The sequence below is a fragment of the Taudactylus pleione genome, unplaced genomic scaffold (assembly GCF_031769625.1).
Source record: "Taudactylus pleione unplaced genomic scaffold, aTauple2 ptg000451l, whole genome shotgun sequence".
In the NCBI taxonomy this organism is placed as follows: Eukaryota; Metazoa; Chordata; class Amphibia; order Anura; family Myobatrachidae; genus Taudactylus; species Taudactylus pleione.
In genome coordinates, this window is record NW_028284853.1 from 7,325,181 (window position 1) to 7,342,387 (window position 17,207).

Genomic DNA, 17,207 nt, shown 5'->3' on the forward strand with positions numbered 1-17,207 from the left:
ATTCACCACCACAATGGCTTTGAAATGAAACAAACAAGATGTGCTTTAACTGCAGACTTTCAGATTTAATTTGAGGGTAATTACATCCAGATCAGGTGAACGGTGTAGGAATTACAACGGTTTCTATATGTGCCTCCCACTTTTTAAGGGGTCAAAAGTAATGGGACTATCAACTCAAAACCTATTTCATGGACAGGTGTGGGCTATTCCCTCATTATTTCATTATCAATTAAGCAGGTAAAAGGTCTGGAGTTGATTCTAGGAGTGACATTTGCATTAGGAATCAGTTGCTGTTGACTCTCAGTGACAGCTCTTTGGATCTCATATTATCAGTGAAGCAAGCCATTATTAGGCTGAAAAATCAAAACAAACCCATCAGAGAGATAGGAAAAACATTAGGTGTGGCCAAATCAACTGTTTGGAACATTCTTAAAAAGAAAGAACGCACCGGAGAGCTCAGCAACACCAAAAGACCCGGAAGACCACGGAAAACAACTGTGGTGGATGACAGAAGAATTATTTCCCTGGTGAAGAAAAACCCCTTCACAACAGTTGGCCAAATCAAGAACACTCTCCAGGAGGTAGGTGTATATGTGTCAAAGTCAACAATCAAGAGAAGACTTCACAAGAGTGAATATAGAGGGTTCACCACAAGATGTAAACCATTGGTGAGCCACAAAAACAAGAGGACCAGATAAGAGTTTCCCAAACAACATCTAAAAAAGCCATTACAGTTCTGGAACAACATCCTATGGACAGATGAGACAAAGATCAACTTGTACCAGAGTGATGAGAAGAGTATGTAGAAGGAAAGGAACTGCTCATGATCCAAAACATACCACCTAATCAGTGAAGCATGGTGGTGGTAGTGTCATGGTGTGGGCATGTATGGCTGCCAAAGGAACTGGTTCCCTTGTATTTATTGATGATGTGACTACAGACAAAAGCAGCAGAATGAATTCTGAAGTGTTTCAGGCAATATTATATGCTCATATTCAGTCAAATGCTTCAGAACTCATTGGACGGTGCTTCACAGTGCAGATGGACAATGACCCGAAGTATACTGCAAAAGCAACCAAAGAGTTTTTTAAGGCTAAAAAGTGGAATGTTATGCAATGGCAAAGTCAATCCCCTGACCTGAATCCGATTGAGCATGCATTTCACTTGATGAAGACAAAACTGAAGGGAAAATGCCCCAAGAACAAGCAGGAACTGAAGACATTTGCAGTAGTTGCCTGGCAGAGCATCACCAGGGATGAAACCCAGCGTCTGGTGATGTCTATGCGTTCCAGACTTCAGGCTGTAATTGCCTGCAAAGGTTTTGCAACAAAGTATTAAAAAGTGAAAGTTAGATTTAGGATTGTTTAGTTTGTCCCATTACTTTTGGCCCCTTAAAAAGTGGGAGGCACATATAGAAACCGTTGTAATTCCTACACCGTTCAGCTGATTTGGATGTAATTACCCTCAAATTAAATCTGAAAGTCTGCAGTTAAAGCACATCTTGTTTGTTTCATTTCAAAGCCATTGTGGTGGTGAATAGAGGCCAAAATATGAAAATTCTGTCAATGTCCCAATATTTATGGACCTGACTGTATATATTATACACTTAGTGTGTGTGTACATACAGTACTGGTGCCACACCACCAAGGATGCTTGGGTAAAAGAAGTGGTCTCTCAGGGGTACGCCCTCTTCTTTTGTCACAGACCTCCCCACCAGTTTCTCTGCACGAGCCCTCCTCTGGAAGAGACCAAGGCCTTGCAGATTTGGGAAGCCCTAGAGTCCTTGCTGAAAGCAGGGGTCATTGTTCCAGTCCCTCTTTCTCAGCGCGTGGGCCTTCGGAAGTTTAAGCAAGACGGTGGCATGGTCCTGCTGGTGGCTCCAGCTTGGCCAAGGCGTCCTTGGTACTCAGATCTTCGGAGTCTCTCCATCGACACTACGTTCCTGCTGCCTCAGCGCCTGGACCTGTTGTCTCAGGGTCCTTGCCTGTACCCGGTCCTGGGTCGTCTGTCTTTGACGGCATGCCTCTTGAGACATCCATCTTAAGATCCAAGGGCTTCTCTAGCTCGGTCATCAGCACGATACTTCAGGCACGTAAGCCTGCCTCAGCCAGGATCTACCACAAGGTGAGGCACACTTTTTTCCAGTGGTGTAGAGCCAGAAATTACAGTCCTCGGGTGTTTAGTATTTGTAGGATTTTGGCATTCCTTCAGGCTGGTTTGAACCTAGGCCTACGTCTGGCCTCGTTAAAAGTACATGTTTTTGCACTATCTGGTTCCAGCGAAGGATAGCTCCGCTTCTGGATATCCACAACTTTTTCCAGGGTGTCCTCCGGATTCAGCCTCCCTTTGTTCCCCCTGTGGCGCCTTTGGGATTTGGCGGTTGTTCTTCAAGCTCTCCAGGGTTAGCCAGTCAGCTCCCAACTGTCATTTTTCAAACACAGTCTGTAACATGACGGTTGGGAGCTGATTGGCTGGTACTTTATCACTCTCCAGTTTCACATTTCAGAGCTTAGTACATCTCCCCCTAGACTAAAGTGACAGCTATTACTTTTTTTTGACATATAAAAATGTTCCATTTGAATATGAGCAAAGCGATGTCTGCACAGTTCTGCTTGTACGGGAGCAACTTGTATTCCATCCAACGTTTTCCTGCAAACCAACACTGCTGTAATGCAAACCCTTTTAGGTGTGCGGAGACCTAGGAGGAATTTGGCCTGTTGTGGCTCCATGCAGCATTTTGCTGTTTCTGTACTTGCACCAAGAATCTATAGTCTTCATTCAACATCATTGTCTAGATGTAAAGGACGGTAAATGTACATTAAATTCTGCCTCCTGGATATCCTGAAATTAATTGAAATTCCTGAAAATGTCCAGATCTGATTCTTGCAATTTACAAAGGTTTTGGGGGGAGGCAGTTAGAATTACTTGTATTCTTCCAGGTACTTCACGCTTGGTTTACCTGGCTGGTAGGAGTAGGTTACATAGAGCACCTGCAGATGTCACACACAGGCTGTAGTGTATGCAGTATACAGAGGAGCAGGGCTCAGTGTATGAGGAGGTAGATACAGGAGGAGTGTACCTGGCTGGTAGGAGTAGGTTACATAGGGCACCTGCGGATGTCACACACAGGCTGTAATGTATGCAGTATACAGAGGAGCAGGGCTCAGTGTATGAGGAGGTAGATACAGGAGGAGTGTACCTGGCTGGTAGGAGTAGGTTACATAGGGCACCTGCGGATGTCACACACAGGCTGTAGTGTATGCAGTATACAGAGGAGCAGGGCTCAGTGTATGAGGAGGTAGATACAGGAGGAGTGTACCTGGCTGGTAGGAGTAGGTTACATAGGGCACCTGCGGATGTCACACACAGGCTGTAGTGTATACAGTATACAGAGGAGCAGGGCTCAGTGTATGAGGAGGTAGAGGCAGGAGGAGTGTACCTGGCTTGTAGGAGTAGGTTACATAGGGCACCTGCGGATGTCACACACAGGCTGTAGTGTATGCAGAATATAGAGGAGCAGGGCTCAGTGTATGAGGAGGTAGAGGCAGGAGGAGTGTACCTGGCTGGTAGGAGTAGGTTACATAGGGCACCTGCGGATGTCACACACAGGCTGTAGTGTATGCAGTATACAGAGGAGCAGGGCTCAGTGTATGAGGAGGTAGATACAGGAGGAGTGTACCTGGCTGGTAGGAGTAGGTTACATAGGGCACCTGCGGATGTCACACACAGGCTGTAGTGTATGCAGTATACAGAGGAGCAGGGCTCAGTGTATGAGAAGGTAGAGGCAGGAGGAGTGTACCTGGCTGGTAGGAGTAGGTTACATAGGGCACCTGCGGATGTCACACACAGGCTGTAGTGTATGCAGTTTACAGAGGAGCAGGGCTCAGTGTATGAGGAGGTAGATACAGGAGGAGTGTACCTGGCTGGTAGGAGTAGGTTACATAGGGCACCTGCGGATGTCACACACAGGCTGTAGTGTATGCAGTATACAGAGGAGCAGGGCTCAGTGTATGAGGAGGTAGAGGCAGGAGGAGTGTACCTGGCTTGTAGGAGTAGGTTACATAGGGCACCTGCGGATGTCACACACAGGCTGTAGTGTATGCAGAATATAGAGGAGCAGGGCTCAGTGTATGAGGAGGTAGAGGCAGGAGGAGTGTACCTGGCTGGTAGGAGTAGGTTACATAGGGCACCTGCGGATGTCACACACAGGCTGTAGTGTATGCAGTATACAGAGGAGCAGGGCTCAGTGTATGAGGAGGTAGAGGCAGGAGGAGTGTACCTGGCTGGTAGGAGTAGGTTACATAGGGCACCTGCGGATGTCACACACAGGCTGTAGTGTATGCAGTATACAGAGGAGCAGGGCTCAGTGTATGAGGAGGTAGATACAGGAGGAGTGTACCTGGCTGGTAGGAGTAGGTTACATAGGGCACCTGCGGATGTCACACACAGGCTGTAGTGTATGCAGTATACAGAGGAGCAGGGCTCAGTGTATGAGGAGGTAGATACAGGAGGAGTGTACCTGGCTGGTAGGAGTAGGTTACATAGGGCACCTGCGGATGTCACACACAGGCTGTAGTGTATACAGTATACAGAGGAGCAGGGCTCAGTGTATGAGGAGGTAGAGGCAGGAGGAGTGTACCTGGCTTGTAGGAGTAGGTTACATAGGGCACCTGCGGATGTCACACACAGGCTGTAGTGTATGCAGAATATAGAGGAGCAGGGCTCAGTGTATGAGGAGGTAGAGGCAGGAGGAGTGTACCTGGCTGGTAGGAGTAGGTTACATAGGGCACCTGCGGATGTCACACACAGGCTGTAGTGTATGCAGTATACAGAGGAGCAGGGCTCAGTGTATGAGGAGGTAGATACAGGAGGAGTGTACCTGGCTGGTAGGAGTAGGTTACATAGGGCACCTGCGGATGTCACACACAGGCTGTAGTGTATGCAGTATACAGAGGAGCAGGGCTCAGTGTATGAGGAGGTAGAGGCAGGAGGAGTGTACCTGGCTGGTAGGAGTAGGTTACATAGGGCACCTGCGGATGTCACACACAGGCTGTAGTGTATGCAGTATACAGAGGAGCAGGGCTCAGTGTATGAGGAGGTAGATACAGGAGGAGTGTACCTGGCTGGTAGGAGTAGGTTACATAGGGCACCTGCGGATGTCACACACAGGCTGTAGTGTATGCAGTATACAGAGGAGCAGGGCTCAGTGTATGAGGAGGTAGAGGCAGGAGGAGTGTACCTGGCTTGTAGGAGTAGGTTACATAGGGCACCTGCGGATGTCACACACAGGCTGTAGTGTATGCAGAATATAGAGGAGCAGGGCTCAGTGTATGAGGAGGTAGAGGCAGGAGGAGTGTACCTGGCTGGTAGGAGTAGGTTACATAGGGCACCTGCGGATGTCACACACAGGCTGTAGTGTATGCAGTATACAGAGGAGCAGGGCTCAGTGTATGAGGAGGTAGATACAGGAGGAGTGTACCTGGCTGGTAGGAGTAGGTTACATAGGGCACCTGCGGATGTCACACACAGGCTGTAGTGTATGCAGTATACAGAGGAGCAGGGCTCAGTGTATGAGGAGGTAGAGGCAGGAGGACTGTACCTGGCTGGTAGGAGTAGGTTACATAGGGCACCTGCGGATATCACACACAGGCTGTAGTGTATGCAGTATACAGAGGAGAAGGGCTCAGTGTATGAGGAGGTAGAGGCAGGAGGAGTGTACCTGGTTGCACGTGACACAGGACAGGTTTGTTCCCTCCCTGTTCAGAGACGCTGTTTCAGGTTTGCAAGGTCAGAAACAATAGCCGTTCTATTCTGTACTTCTGCTTCCTGGATTCTCCCCCTCCCCGTCCTCCTCCCACTTAGTCTTGTGCTACTTCGTTGCCACAAGTGACATAAGTGGGCAACTCAGAGCTCTGCCCGGGGATGCAATGCTGGTGGAAGGAGGGCATGGAGCCGGCCCTGTAAGAATGGCATTACAGGTGAGTCAGCCAGGGGGGGGGGAGGACACCTGTCCTGTGTTTGGTATACACAGCTGCTGCAGTGTGCACAGTACTGATGTGTACATAGAAGGCATGTACTGTATGCTCAATTATTTATATTGTTGTGTATCTCATGCTAGTGTCATATATTACATGGTGCTTATTTTGTTGTTGTAATTGTATTCTTTATTATACATATTTTTATATGCAAATAGTGCTGCTGACGTATATTTCCCAGTACAGCTACGAGTGTAGAATACCCCACTGGCTTAATTTGTGATCTATAGTAATTCAGGTGTATACAGTGCTGGAGGTACGTATAGGTGAAACTCTGAAGATTTGCATTTGCCGGTCTGATCATTCCCTTCAGATTTTATTACTGTGCAACTAATTGTGTTCTGTGTGTATTTGCACAAAGGGATGTGCTGTAAATACACTAATATAGAGCAGTCGTGTGTTATAGTGTCAATATTGTTGTATCAATTGCTTTGTTAAAAGCCTGTATTGGTGAGTTTCTTAATTACATGTCCATGTCGCCTCCTGGAAGTGATCACAGTAACCAGATGTTTGCCTAGAACCTCTTATATAAGTTACCTTGCTGTATAGACATCTGCATACCACGTTGTACACGGGGACCGTTATTAAACTCTGACTCTTTGTAGTTTTTGGATTAGTCTCCAAAATATAGATTATAGCTGGGCGTCTGTGGCCCTGTGTATGTATAATATCACACAGATAGAACTTTTATTGCAGAGTTCATCTGTACCAGCCTACTGTCCCATATGGGATATATATATATTCACACACATTTATTTATTGTGTGTTAATTGGTTCACGTATCTGTAACGGACCTTAAACTCCCAGGTGGTGCATTGCATTCAGAACAGTTGTCTGAGTGTCCTCCTGTGCTGCATTAATTTGTCTGTAAGTGTGTATGGCATTGTATACATTGCATAGGATCATTAGCCGGCACGGGGACAGCCTTGCCTGCAGAGGACTGAACTTTGTTCAAGTCTCCAGGCCAGACGTCTGTTCCGTGTACTGCAATCATCTGTTAGCTTATATTGCATTGCATACACCGCATGTAAGACCATGAGCCGACACTGCCATACAGTCTCCTACACTGAACCTTGCTCCGATAAGGCTTACACTGACTATCGGGAACTTATAGTGGCAGGAAGGACCGAGAAATCTTATCCTTCCTTGGTCTTCCATCACTTTGCTGAGTGAGGACAGAGACCTCTGGCCGCTCAGTGACCTATTAGCAGCCCTCCGGCAGAAAATGCTTTAATAATAAACCCAACTCTGTTATTCTTGTTATATATTAAGACTCCACAGGGGTTATAAGGCTGAGCAGTGACCTGTTACACAGAACCCTACACAATATTATTGCTGACTGGGAATTAACTCCTTCACTGTCACACTTCCAAGAAGGAAATTAGATGTTTTAAGGATCTGGTAAATAAGGGATAATCCAAGGAGGGAGAGGAGGATTGATGCATTGATTTGTTACAATCCGGTTCCTTTACAGATTATGTCCCCCTTCCCCCTACAGGTAACAGAAGTGACGGACAGTGCCTACGTGGGCTCTGAGAGTGCCTACAGTGAGTGCGAGACCTTTACCGATGAGGATACCGGAGGGCTCGCTGCCCATGAAGACCCTGAAACCGAGAGTGATGGTCCTCGTGGACGTGCATCGGCATCGTAAGTACTCGGGCATGGGAGATGTGACACCTAAAGCAAGGCAGCGGTATATAGCACCCATACAGAGGTGTTCTCATACACCCAGCCTCAATGCTCCATTGATATAGAAGAATGAACAGCGCTGATAAACATGGTTGCTATAAACCATAAATAAATATAAACTGATTAGACCATAATATAATGCATGTGAAAATAGATATGGCCTCCTAGCAAACAATAAACATATGAATGTAATACATGACTATACGACTTGGTTGAAAAAAGTAGTAGCTATTTATTGCTGCAAATTCATAGGAAAGGGTTAAAAACATATGAATCAGTTGGATACTTGCACAATATACGCCCAGACAATAAAATGTGAATAAATGTTGAATTGATGAAAATATATAATCAGTGTCTGTTTAAAAGTCTCAATTCAGGTGGCATACCACATATAGTAATACAGTCACTGGCCTCAGTATAATAATCCGGGATATTATACAGCTTGTTAGTATTTACCAGACTTGTTTTTAGATGGTCACGACCCGATGAGCATGCTGCAATGGCGTGTTGACGATAGTTGGTGCCTGTGGGGCGCTAAACGCGTTACGGCGTGGAATTACACATCCATGTGGCACGAGTGAACCGTTAGGTCCCGTGCGACTCAGAGTGTCTTATTCATCCAAAAATGCAATCTGATGTGACGAACGACTTCAGGAGACTGCGACACTTGTATATCTCTGCGTGACTGAGTCTGTTTGAAGCACTACGGAATTTGACGTAGAAAAAGCCGCGGCGGCTGTATTGTAGTGTTTGCATATCAAATTAATCAGCGCAGTCTCCTGAAGCAGTTTGGGGTATAAAAGATGCTCGCCATAAGCAGTCGCCCTCTCACTCACGCTGATTTGGGGACACATCTATTTCTACTTCAGGGTCCATAGGGTATCCACAGGATACCTTGGGGTATAGGTGTGACGTCAGTCGCAGGGCACCAAAGAGTTAAGCTTTCAGCCTCCCAGGATGCACTAGGTCCCCCTCCTATACCCCGCCCCCGGGCCAAGGCACCTCAGTTTAGTTTGGTGCCCGGCCGGAGTCGGGTGCACCTGTTGGAGTGGGGGCTAGAAGAGCCCCTGAAGCTGTTTCTTCATGCAGCGGTGGCTGCACATCTGGATGAACAGCATGGACAGTCAGTCCTGACGTCCATGCTGTCTTCCCTACACCCCGCCGGTACCAGAACGCCGGTACTGATCCGGGGATGCTGGTGGGCGTCTGGGGTCACAGCTAGCGGTGACCCCAGATGCTCCGGACCATGGCCGGATTCAAGGGGGACAGAGGTAAGCAGCGGGGTCCCGAGGTGGGTCCCCGCTGATCACATGGTCCTAAGTCCCCAGGCAGGGGGCTCCCTGGGGACTGGCTGCAGCGTGGAGCCAGGCGACCAACCTGCGCTTCCACTACCCCCTGGGACAGCGGACCGCAGCAGAGCGGTAGCGCTGTGGCGTCCCAGGGGTTAAATGCATGCCAGGGGAGCGCGCCTTCCCTGTCTCACAGCCGGCGCCTCCCCCGCTGCACACAGCCCTCTCTGCACTGTGCTGACTGGTCCTGTGTCAGCGCTCCTCCCCCAGGCCAGCTTCTCTCTGCTCCTCGGCGGCCATCTTCTCTGCAACGCATGGTGAACGCTGCTGGAAGTCTGGAAGGAAGCATCGTGGTCTGGGTCCCCCCGCATACCTCTCCTCCGCTGTGGCTCAGGTCTGTGTAAGCAGCGCTGTGTCCTACCAGGCCCTGTGTCTGTGTAGTTGAGTGATCAGCGCTGTTAGTGCAGGAATTGTTATTTCTCTGCATTGTATGTGACTGTGCTAGCGCTGCCTGTAACTTTTCTTCTCTAAACTGTCAGCTTTATTACTGTCCCTGTTCTTTCTGCTAAAGCCCTTGCGGTGCGGTGCTGCAGGGTGGTCTCTCGCCTATTTAATACTTAATTGGTGAGAGAGGTCACATACATGGTGCCATCATGTCTGAAAGTGATTTTCCCCTCCGGCTACAGTGTACCACGTGCAAAGTACCGTTAGCGGAGGGGGAGGGTAGCGCGGAGGGCCTTTGCCGGCAGTGTTTGTCCATGGCGCGGCCTATTACGGTTACAGCACCGGTACAGGAGCCGCCCTGGGCTTGTTTCGCTCAGGCGTTAACAGCTTTAGTGGGCCAGTTAGCTCCACAGCCCGCGTTTACTCCGATGGGTTTGTCCCAGCAGTCTGTGGTGTCGTCACCCATGCAGGGGTTCCCACGACAATTGGTGGTACCCCACAGTCTCCCTATTTCCCCGCTCCCGGGTTCTCAGGAGCCAGCGTGGGTTAACTCCCTGACGAGTTCTGTACAGCACTTGTCGGATGTGTTGCAAGGGGAGTCTGTCATGCGGCCTCATAAAAGGCCGGTGGCGTCTCTGTCCGCTCCTTATGAGGATGACGAAGGGACGTCTGATGATGGGGAGATTCTGGATCCTTACGATCAGGAACCTCTCCATACTAAGGACGCTGATGCTAAGTCCAAAGTATATATTCCTGGACTTATTCGGGCGGTCCGCACAGCCTTGGTGATTGAGGACGAAGTTCCCCCAGCGGCTAAATCTAAGTATGCCTTTTTCAAAGATGTGAAGGGCGATGCCACAGTCTTTCCTCTTTCGGGTCAGTTGGTGGACCATTTAGAGGAGGCGTGGAAACAACCTGGCAAAAGATACCAGCCGCAGAGACGCCTGGCGGTGGCTTATCCGTTCGCGGATAATTATTTTGCTAAGTGGGAATCCCCTCCACAGGTGGATTCTCACGTGACCCGTCTTGTCCGTAGTGCCACATTGCCGATGCCATCCATGTCCTCCCTTAAGGATGCTACGGACCGCAAGGTAGAAATCTGCCTGAAGTCCGCTTATTCCCTTGCAGGGGGGGCAGCACGGCCGGCTATGGCCATTTGCTGGGTTGCCAGAGCGATGGAGCGCTGGGCGGATTCATTAGAGGCTTCTTTTGAATCCGACTGTCCGGCCGAACAGGCGGAGTTGATTGGCAATCTCCGTGATTCGGCCACCTACATCAACGAGGCGGCTCTAGACATTAGTACTCTGGTGTCTAGAATTTCTTCAGCAGCGGTAGCTGCTCGTCGCACCTTGTGGCTGCGATCCTGGAAGGCGGACGCAGATCCAAGAAAGGTCTGGAAGCGTTGCCGTTTACCGGAGAAGTTCTCTTCGGTCCGGATCTGGATAAGATTGTGGCCACGCTGGCGGCAGCCAAATCTGCTTGTCTCCCGTCGGCCGCTGCTCCTTCTGGTTCTGGACCATCGTCCTTTCGGTCATCTAGGGCCCAGGGCAGGCCCAAACCACAGTCGTTTCCTCGACAGGCTGGCCCTAAGAAATCGGTCAAGCCCCGGAAACAGGCATGGAGTACCAGACGTCCGGCCCCCAAGCCAGATGACAAGCCTGCGGCCTGACGGTCCGGGTCTCCCCTTGGGGGATCCCAGGGTGGGAGGCCGCCTGCTGCAGTTCTCCCGGTGTTGGTCGTTCACTACGACAGACACTTGGGTTCTGGAGGTGGTCTCTCACGGGTATGCCCTCTCCTTCCGGCACAGACCCCCGGCTCGATTCTTCACCACGGGTCTACCATCAGACCGGAACAAGGCTACGGAGCTGCGGAAGGTATTGCACACTATGCTCCAGGCTGGAGTTATAGTGCCTGTTCCATTCTCCCAGAGGGGCCAGGGTTTCTATTCAAATCTATTTTTGGTACAGAAACCCAATGGGTCATATCGTCCGATTCTCAACCTCAAAGCACTCAACAAGTCTTTGCGGGTCCCGAAGTTTCGGATGGAGACCCTACGGTCCATCATTCTGGCGCTGGAACCTGGGGACTACATGGTGTCATTGGACATACAGGACGCTATGGCGGTCATGGCGGCTTCTCTGCGGCTGCAAGGAGTCCGCATGTTGCCGTACTTGGACGACCTGTTATTGGTGGCAGGATCTCCAGAGCTCCTGTTACAGCACTTGGACCTGACCATTGCACTGCTGCAACGGCACGGCTGGCTAATCAACTGGCAGAAGTCCACTCTAATCCCGTCTCGGAGGATTCTGCATCTTGGAGCCTTATTGGACTCGGGACAGCAAAGGATCTTCGTGACGGAGGACAAGATCTCTGCTTTACAGTCAAGGGTGCGCAGTTGTCTGCACAGCCGCCGGGTGTCCTTACACTCGGCGATGAGGTTACTGGGCTCCATGGTGTCGGTGTTCGACATGGTGGAATACGCCCAGTTTCACTCCAGACCTCTGCAGCACCTGATCCTGTCCAAGTGGAACGGGCTGCCTCAGTCTCTGAAGTTCCAGACGATTGTGCTCACCCCGGAGGTTCGCCTGTCCCTTGCGTGGTGGTTAAAGACGACCCACCTCAACAAGGGACGTCCGTTCTGGGTTCCAAATTGGGTCCTGTTGACAATGGACGCCAGTCTTCGGGGCTGGGGAGCAGTTTCGGGTCCACACTTGTTCCAGGGCAGGTGGACGCCGACAGAAGCGGAGCTTCCAATAAATATCTTGGAACTCCGTGCGGTCTTCAATGCTCTCCTGCAGGCACAGCGGTTTCTCCAGGGTCACCCGGTGCAGGTCCAGTCGGACAATGCTACCACCGTGGCCTACATAAACAGGCAAGGAGGAACTCGCAGTCGGGCGGCTCTCGTAGAGGTCTCTCGGATCCTGGTTTGGGCGGAGCGCAATCTTCCGGCCATATCAGCGGTCTTCATCCCGGGAGTGCTAAATTGGGAGGCGGACTTTCTAAGTCGCCAGGACGTTCATCCAGGGGAATGGTCCCTGCACCCGGACGTTTTTCAACTACTGGTGGACAGGTGGGGTCTTCCAGAAATCGACCTCATGGCGTCCCGGCACAACAACAAGTTGCCGGTGTACGGGTCTCGCACAAGAGACGAAGGGGCGTCTCTGGTGGATGCTCTGTCCGTCCGGTGGACGTTCAGGTTCGCATACCTGTTCCCTCCGGTCTCCCTTCTTCCACGGGTAATCCGGAAATTCAAACAGGAAGGAGGGACGCTCCTGTTGATAGCTCCCGCGTGGCCCAGACGGCACTGGTTCTCAGACCTTCAGGGTCTGTCCGTGGACAGTCCTCTGCGGTTGCCGCTACGACTGGACCTTCTGTCTCAGGGTCCTTGTCTTCACCCGGACCTGACTCGGCTGTCTTTGGCGGCGTGGCTGTTGAGACGGCCATGCTGAGGTCCTGGGGGTTTTCCAGCTCTGAGGTGCGTACCATGTTACGAGCTCGGAAACCGTCTTCCGCGAGGATATACCATCGCGTGTGGCATACGTTCTTCCAGTGGTGTCGACCGAGAGGTTATGCACCGCGGGAGTTTCGTCTGTCTCGGATTCTCGCCTTCCTGCAAGCGGGACTAGATCATGGGCTTCGCCTTGCTTCTTTGAAGGTACAGGTTTCGGCCCTATCTGTCTGGTTTCACCGTAGGATTGCTACAATCCCGGATGTGCGCACCTTTATGCAAGGTGTTCTCCGTATTCAGCCGCCCTTTGTTCCACCTGTGGCGCCTTGGGATTTGGCTGTGGTCCTGAGGGCTCTCCAAGGACCGCCGTTTGAACCACTGGGCTCAGTGGATATTAAATGGCTAACAGCTAAGACTGTTTTCCTTCTGGCCGTTGCTTCAGCCAGACGTGTTTCTGAGTTAGGGGCTCTTTCTTGTAGACCCCCTTTCTTGGTTTTTCATGGGAACAGGGCAGTGCTCCGCACTCGGCCCGAGTTTCTTCCCAAAGTTGTTTCCCAGTTTCATGTTAACGAGGAAATAGTTGTTCCGGCCTTTAACTCACCGGGTCTTTCCGTGGGTGAGGCCTCTTTGGATGTTGTGCGGGCCTTAAGGACTTATGTTGACCGCACTTCTTTGTTCAGGAAGTCGGACGCTTTGTTGTCCTCTATGGCTTCTGTAAAAAGGGTTGGCCTGCTTCAAAGCAAACTTTGGCAGCCTGGATCCGTATGGCTATTTCTGAAGCTTATCTTCATGAAGGCCTACCGGTCCCTCCTTCTCTGAAGGCTCATTCCACTAGGTCTGTGGGTCCTTCGTGGGCAGCTCGACGTGGTGCCTCGGCAGTTCAGATCTGCAAGGCTGCTACGTGGTCTTCTGTCCATACCTTCGTGAGGTATTACAGGTTTGACACCTTCGCCTCTCAGGATGCTTCCTTCGGGCGGCGGATTCTCCTTTCTGCACAGGAGCGTCCCCACCCTTAAAGGATACTGCTTTGGGACATCCCCAAGGTATCCTGTGGATACCCTATGGACCCTGAAGTAGAAAATATGAGATATGGTAAGAACTTACCCTTGTTATCTCTATTTCTACGAAGTCCATAGGGTTCCACAGGACTCCCGCCCTGTCGCACCTGTGCTGCAGATGGGCTTTGCTCTGGTCACCGGTTTTCCGTCTCCCTCTGGTGAGAATGTGATTCTTGTATGTGTCCAGATCTTTGTTCTCTCTCTTCCTTCTCCTCCTCCGGCCTATGGCTTGGTAACTAACTGAGGTGCCTTGGCCCGGGGGCGGGGTATAGGAGGGGGACCTAGTGCATCCTGGGAGGCTGAAAGCTTAACTCTTTGGTGCCCTGCGACTGACGTCACACCTATACCCCAAGGTATCCTGTGGAACCCTATGGACTTCGTAGAAATAGAGATATCAAGGGTAAGTTCTTACCATATCTCATATTATTTCATGCAGAGGTAATATTCCGTTCCAGCTGTTACTATGTATGTGTGTGTGTGTGTGTGTGTGTGTGTGTGTGTGTATGTATGTATGTGTGCCGTGTTCCAGGAGAGTTATTGTTGCATATTACTGATCCAAAAACCGTAACACGAGATGGTTAAATTATCAGCCTCAAGTAAATGGCAGATTTTCACCTCAAGTGGCGGTAAGGTAACTGTGGCTCGTCTGCTTTAGTGGAATTCCAAATACTTCTAGTCATACTGCTGAAGAAGGCTGACGAGATGTACTGGTACTTGTAGTCCAACCCATGCTGGAGAGCTAAGTATTGCCTAAGCATGACTTATAGTAACCAATCAGGAATTGGCTTTCATGTATCTTAGCTTGGATGAGCAGTTGCAAGTGTGATTGGCTGCTCTGGGTTTCGGCAGTAGGCGGTATTTACAATCATAGAATTAAAGAAAAAAAAAAAAATAGATATATTCACTTGTAGCAATACACAATGTACAGTGTACTGTTCCTGTATTTTACCCACTCTCTCTGATGACCGCCTTTCATCCCCCCCCCTCTTCCCCTCACTCTCAGGCCGGAGGGGTTGGAGCTTTCCCTGTGTGACATTTCTGTGATCACGGTCACCGGGCAGGAGGAGCAGTTTGAGGATTTCGGTGAAGGAGCTGAGCCAGACCTGTTTAACAGCCACTGCGATGAAGAGGACGACGGCTTCAACCAGACGACCGAGAGCTCCCGGCGCCTCACCCCCAGGTGAGATTTTACCACTTTGTGCTGAGTAAGGATTTGGGATTTTTTTTTTTTTTGTATTCATTATGCACCGACAAAATGAGGCGTAACCCTGTGCAAAGAATTGGATTCTACCTGTTGTCTTATGGTAATGGTTAGAGAATGTAAGCAGAGTTAGACATTGGTATGCTCTATGTCACACTTAACATTGTGTTAAACGACCAACCAGTTTGGACCAAGCATTCCAGGTTAAACGTCTAATGCTATACCTAACCAGCTTCTGTGGCCTGTCTGGGCAACCTGTGGCATTTCAGTTGTGAAACTACAAGTCCCAGCATAACCTGTCAGCTAGCAGAGCTTTCCTGGGTCTTGTAGTTTTGCCATAACTGAACAGCCACAGATTTGATCCACAGTCAATGATCCTGGAAAGGTCCCTTTTGATTGTCTTAGTGATGTGTCCCACTATGTTACTAAATGCTAAATTTGTGTATATATGCTTTGATAAGAAGGTGAAACATTTGACTTTAGGAAAATGATTGACAACCTAGGCCCGTATTCAATTAGATTCGCACCCGCAATACTTTTTTCCATGCTGGAGTGTTCGCCTATATCTCATGTTTTGGGTGCGGAAACTTTTCGTGCGCGTCCCTGCGCTTACCCATATTCAATTTTGAAAGTACACAAAAACGGCACCCGGCGAAACTTGAACAGGCGGAAAGTCCTCTCAAATGGGGTAATCAGCCTGACACCCCCCCCAAAAGATGCACTGACATGGGGGATCACTATAGATGCCCCCGAATTGGCCTGCTGAAGGTATTTGGGGTATTTAAATGGTCTCAATAGGTGCTGTTTTGCGTATTTGCATAAGGGGTGAAGAATAGCATTTTGAAGTTTTTGGGGTTTTTTTGGGTGAAAATAAGTAGTCCCAGCAAATTTTGGGTACCTGAAAATGGGGGGTAGCATATTTTATAGTTGCTAAAGTAAAGTTTAAAAAATCGTGAAAAATCCACCTGTCGCAAGCACTAGCAAAGTAAAAAACCCCTGGGGCATACTTAGAGGACCCCCCTGAGTCTATTTTCTAGTTTTTAAGTTTGTCCCCCAATTTTTTACTTTTTCGCCCCCAAAATGAAAGTACTTTTTTGTGCTGTTCTAAAGTGTTTTTTTTAATAATTTTCTGACACAGATTACCTTTGGGGTACTGTCTGAACGTTGCACCCCAAAACCCCAATTCTGCACATTTTTCCGCCTGCAATTCATAGTCTAAACTTTTTCGCCTATTACATTATATTGACTTTCCGCCTAAGCGAAAAGTCTTTGAAATTGAACACGGCGATACTTTTCCGCCTGGCGAAATGACGTCATCGGCGATACTTTTTCGCGGATACGGGCTTTTCACCTCAAATTGAATACGGGCCTTAGTTTGAAAAAACTAGGAGGAACGGACTAGTACCTCCTTAGGCAAAGGAAGAAACGAAATGCTAGAGCTATACAATGAAGCTGCTAGGCGAATATCAGCAGTGCACATCATTACATAACCCAATGCCAAAAACAGACGTAACGGGGAGGGTTGCTGCCTTTTTTGACCACTAAGGCAGCAAACAATTGGCAGGAGGACAGGATGAAGAAGAACTTATTGGGGGTAGTGGGATGCTGCATTTCAGACACCATGTTCCGTCTCTGCTGAAGTGGTTGATCAATGGGAAAACCATATCTACAAGGTTATAGCAGTAAGGAGACTGTACGTGTGATGCTCTGTGTGTCCTATGCATTGAAATAATTGATGGCTCCTCGATTTGCACACTCCTCATGAACAATGTTTGCACCCCCCCCCCCTAGTGGTGCACCTATATCAGACCGCCAGCTTCTGGCACCCCCTCCTTGCCCAGCCCTGGGAGGGCTGTACTGCAGCCAGTGCCACAAACATGTCAACCGCCTGGAAGATTTGTCCACCCGTCTGCGATACCTCGAAATGGACAGGTGAAACTGCATGCCTGTTCCCCTTTGCGGGCAGAGAGAGGCGCCACCGGTGATTGAGACTTATACGTGGGCATGGTATGGCTGCCTCATTGCACATTGCAGCCCTATTAT

At 49.5% G+C, this 17,207-nt stretch overlaps 1 protein-coding gene across 3 annotated transcripts in view; it reads left to right on the plus strand.

Annotated features, from left to right (window-relative positions):
• Positions 1-17,207, plus strand: part of RAB11FIP3 (RAB11 family interacting protein 3) — an 83,472-nt gene that overhangs the window by 41,109 nt on the left and 25,156 nt on the right. For 2 of the 3 annotated variants that reach the window (XM_088448195.1, XM_088448196.1), the window contains exons 4-6: positions 7,534-7,682; positions 14,967-15,143; positions 16,956-17,096. In XM_088448195.1, the coding sequence (XP_088304321.1) occupies positions 7,534-7,682; positions 14,967-15,143; positions 16,956-17,096 (467 nt within the window). The remainder of the gene's footprint in view (positions 1-7,533; positions 7,683-14,966; positions 15,144-16,955; positions 17,097-17,207) is intronic. The other variant, XM_088448197.1, reaches the window with a different exon arrangement.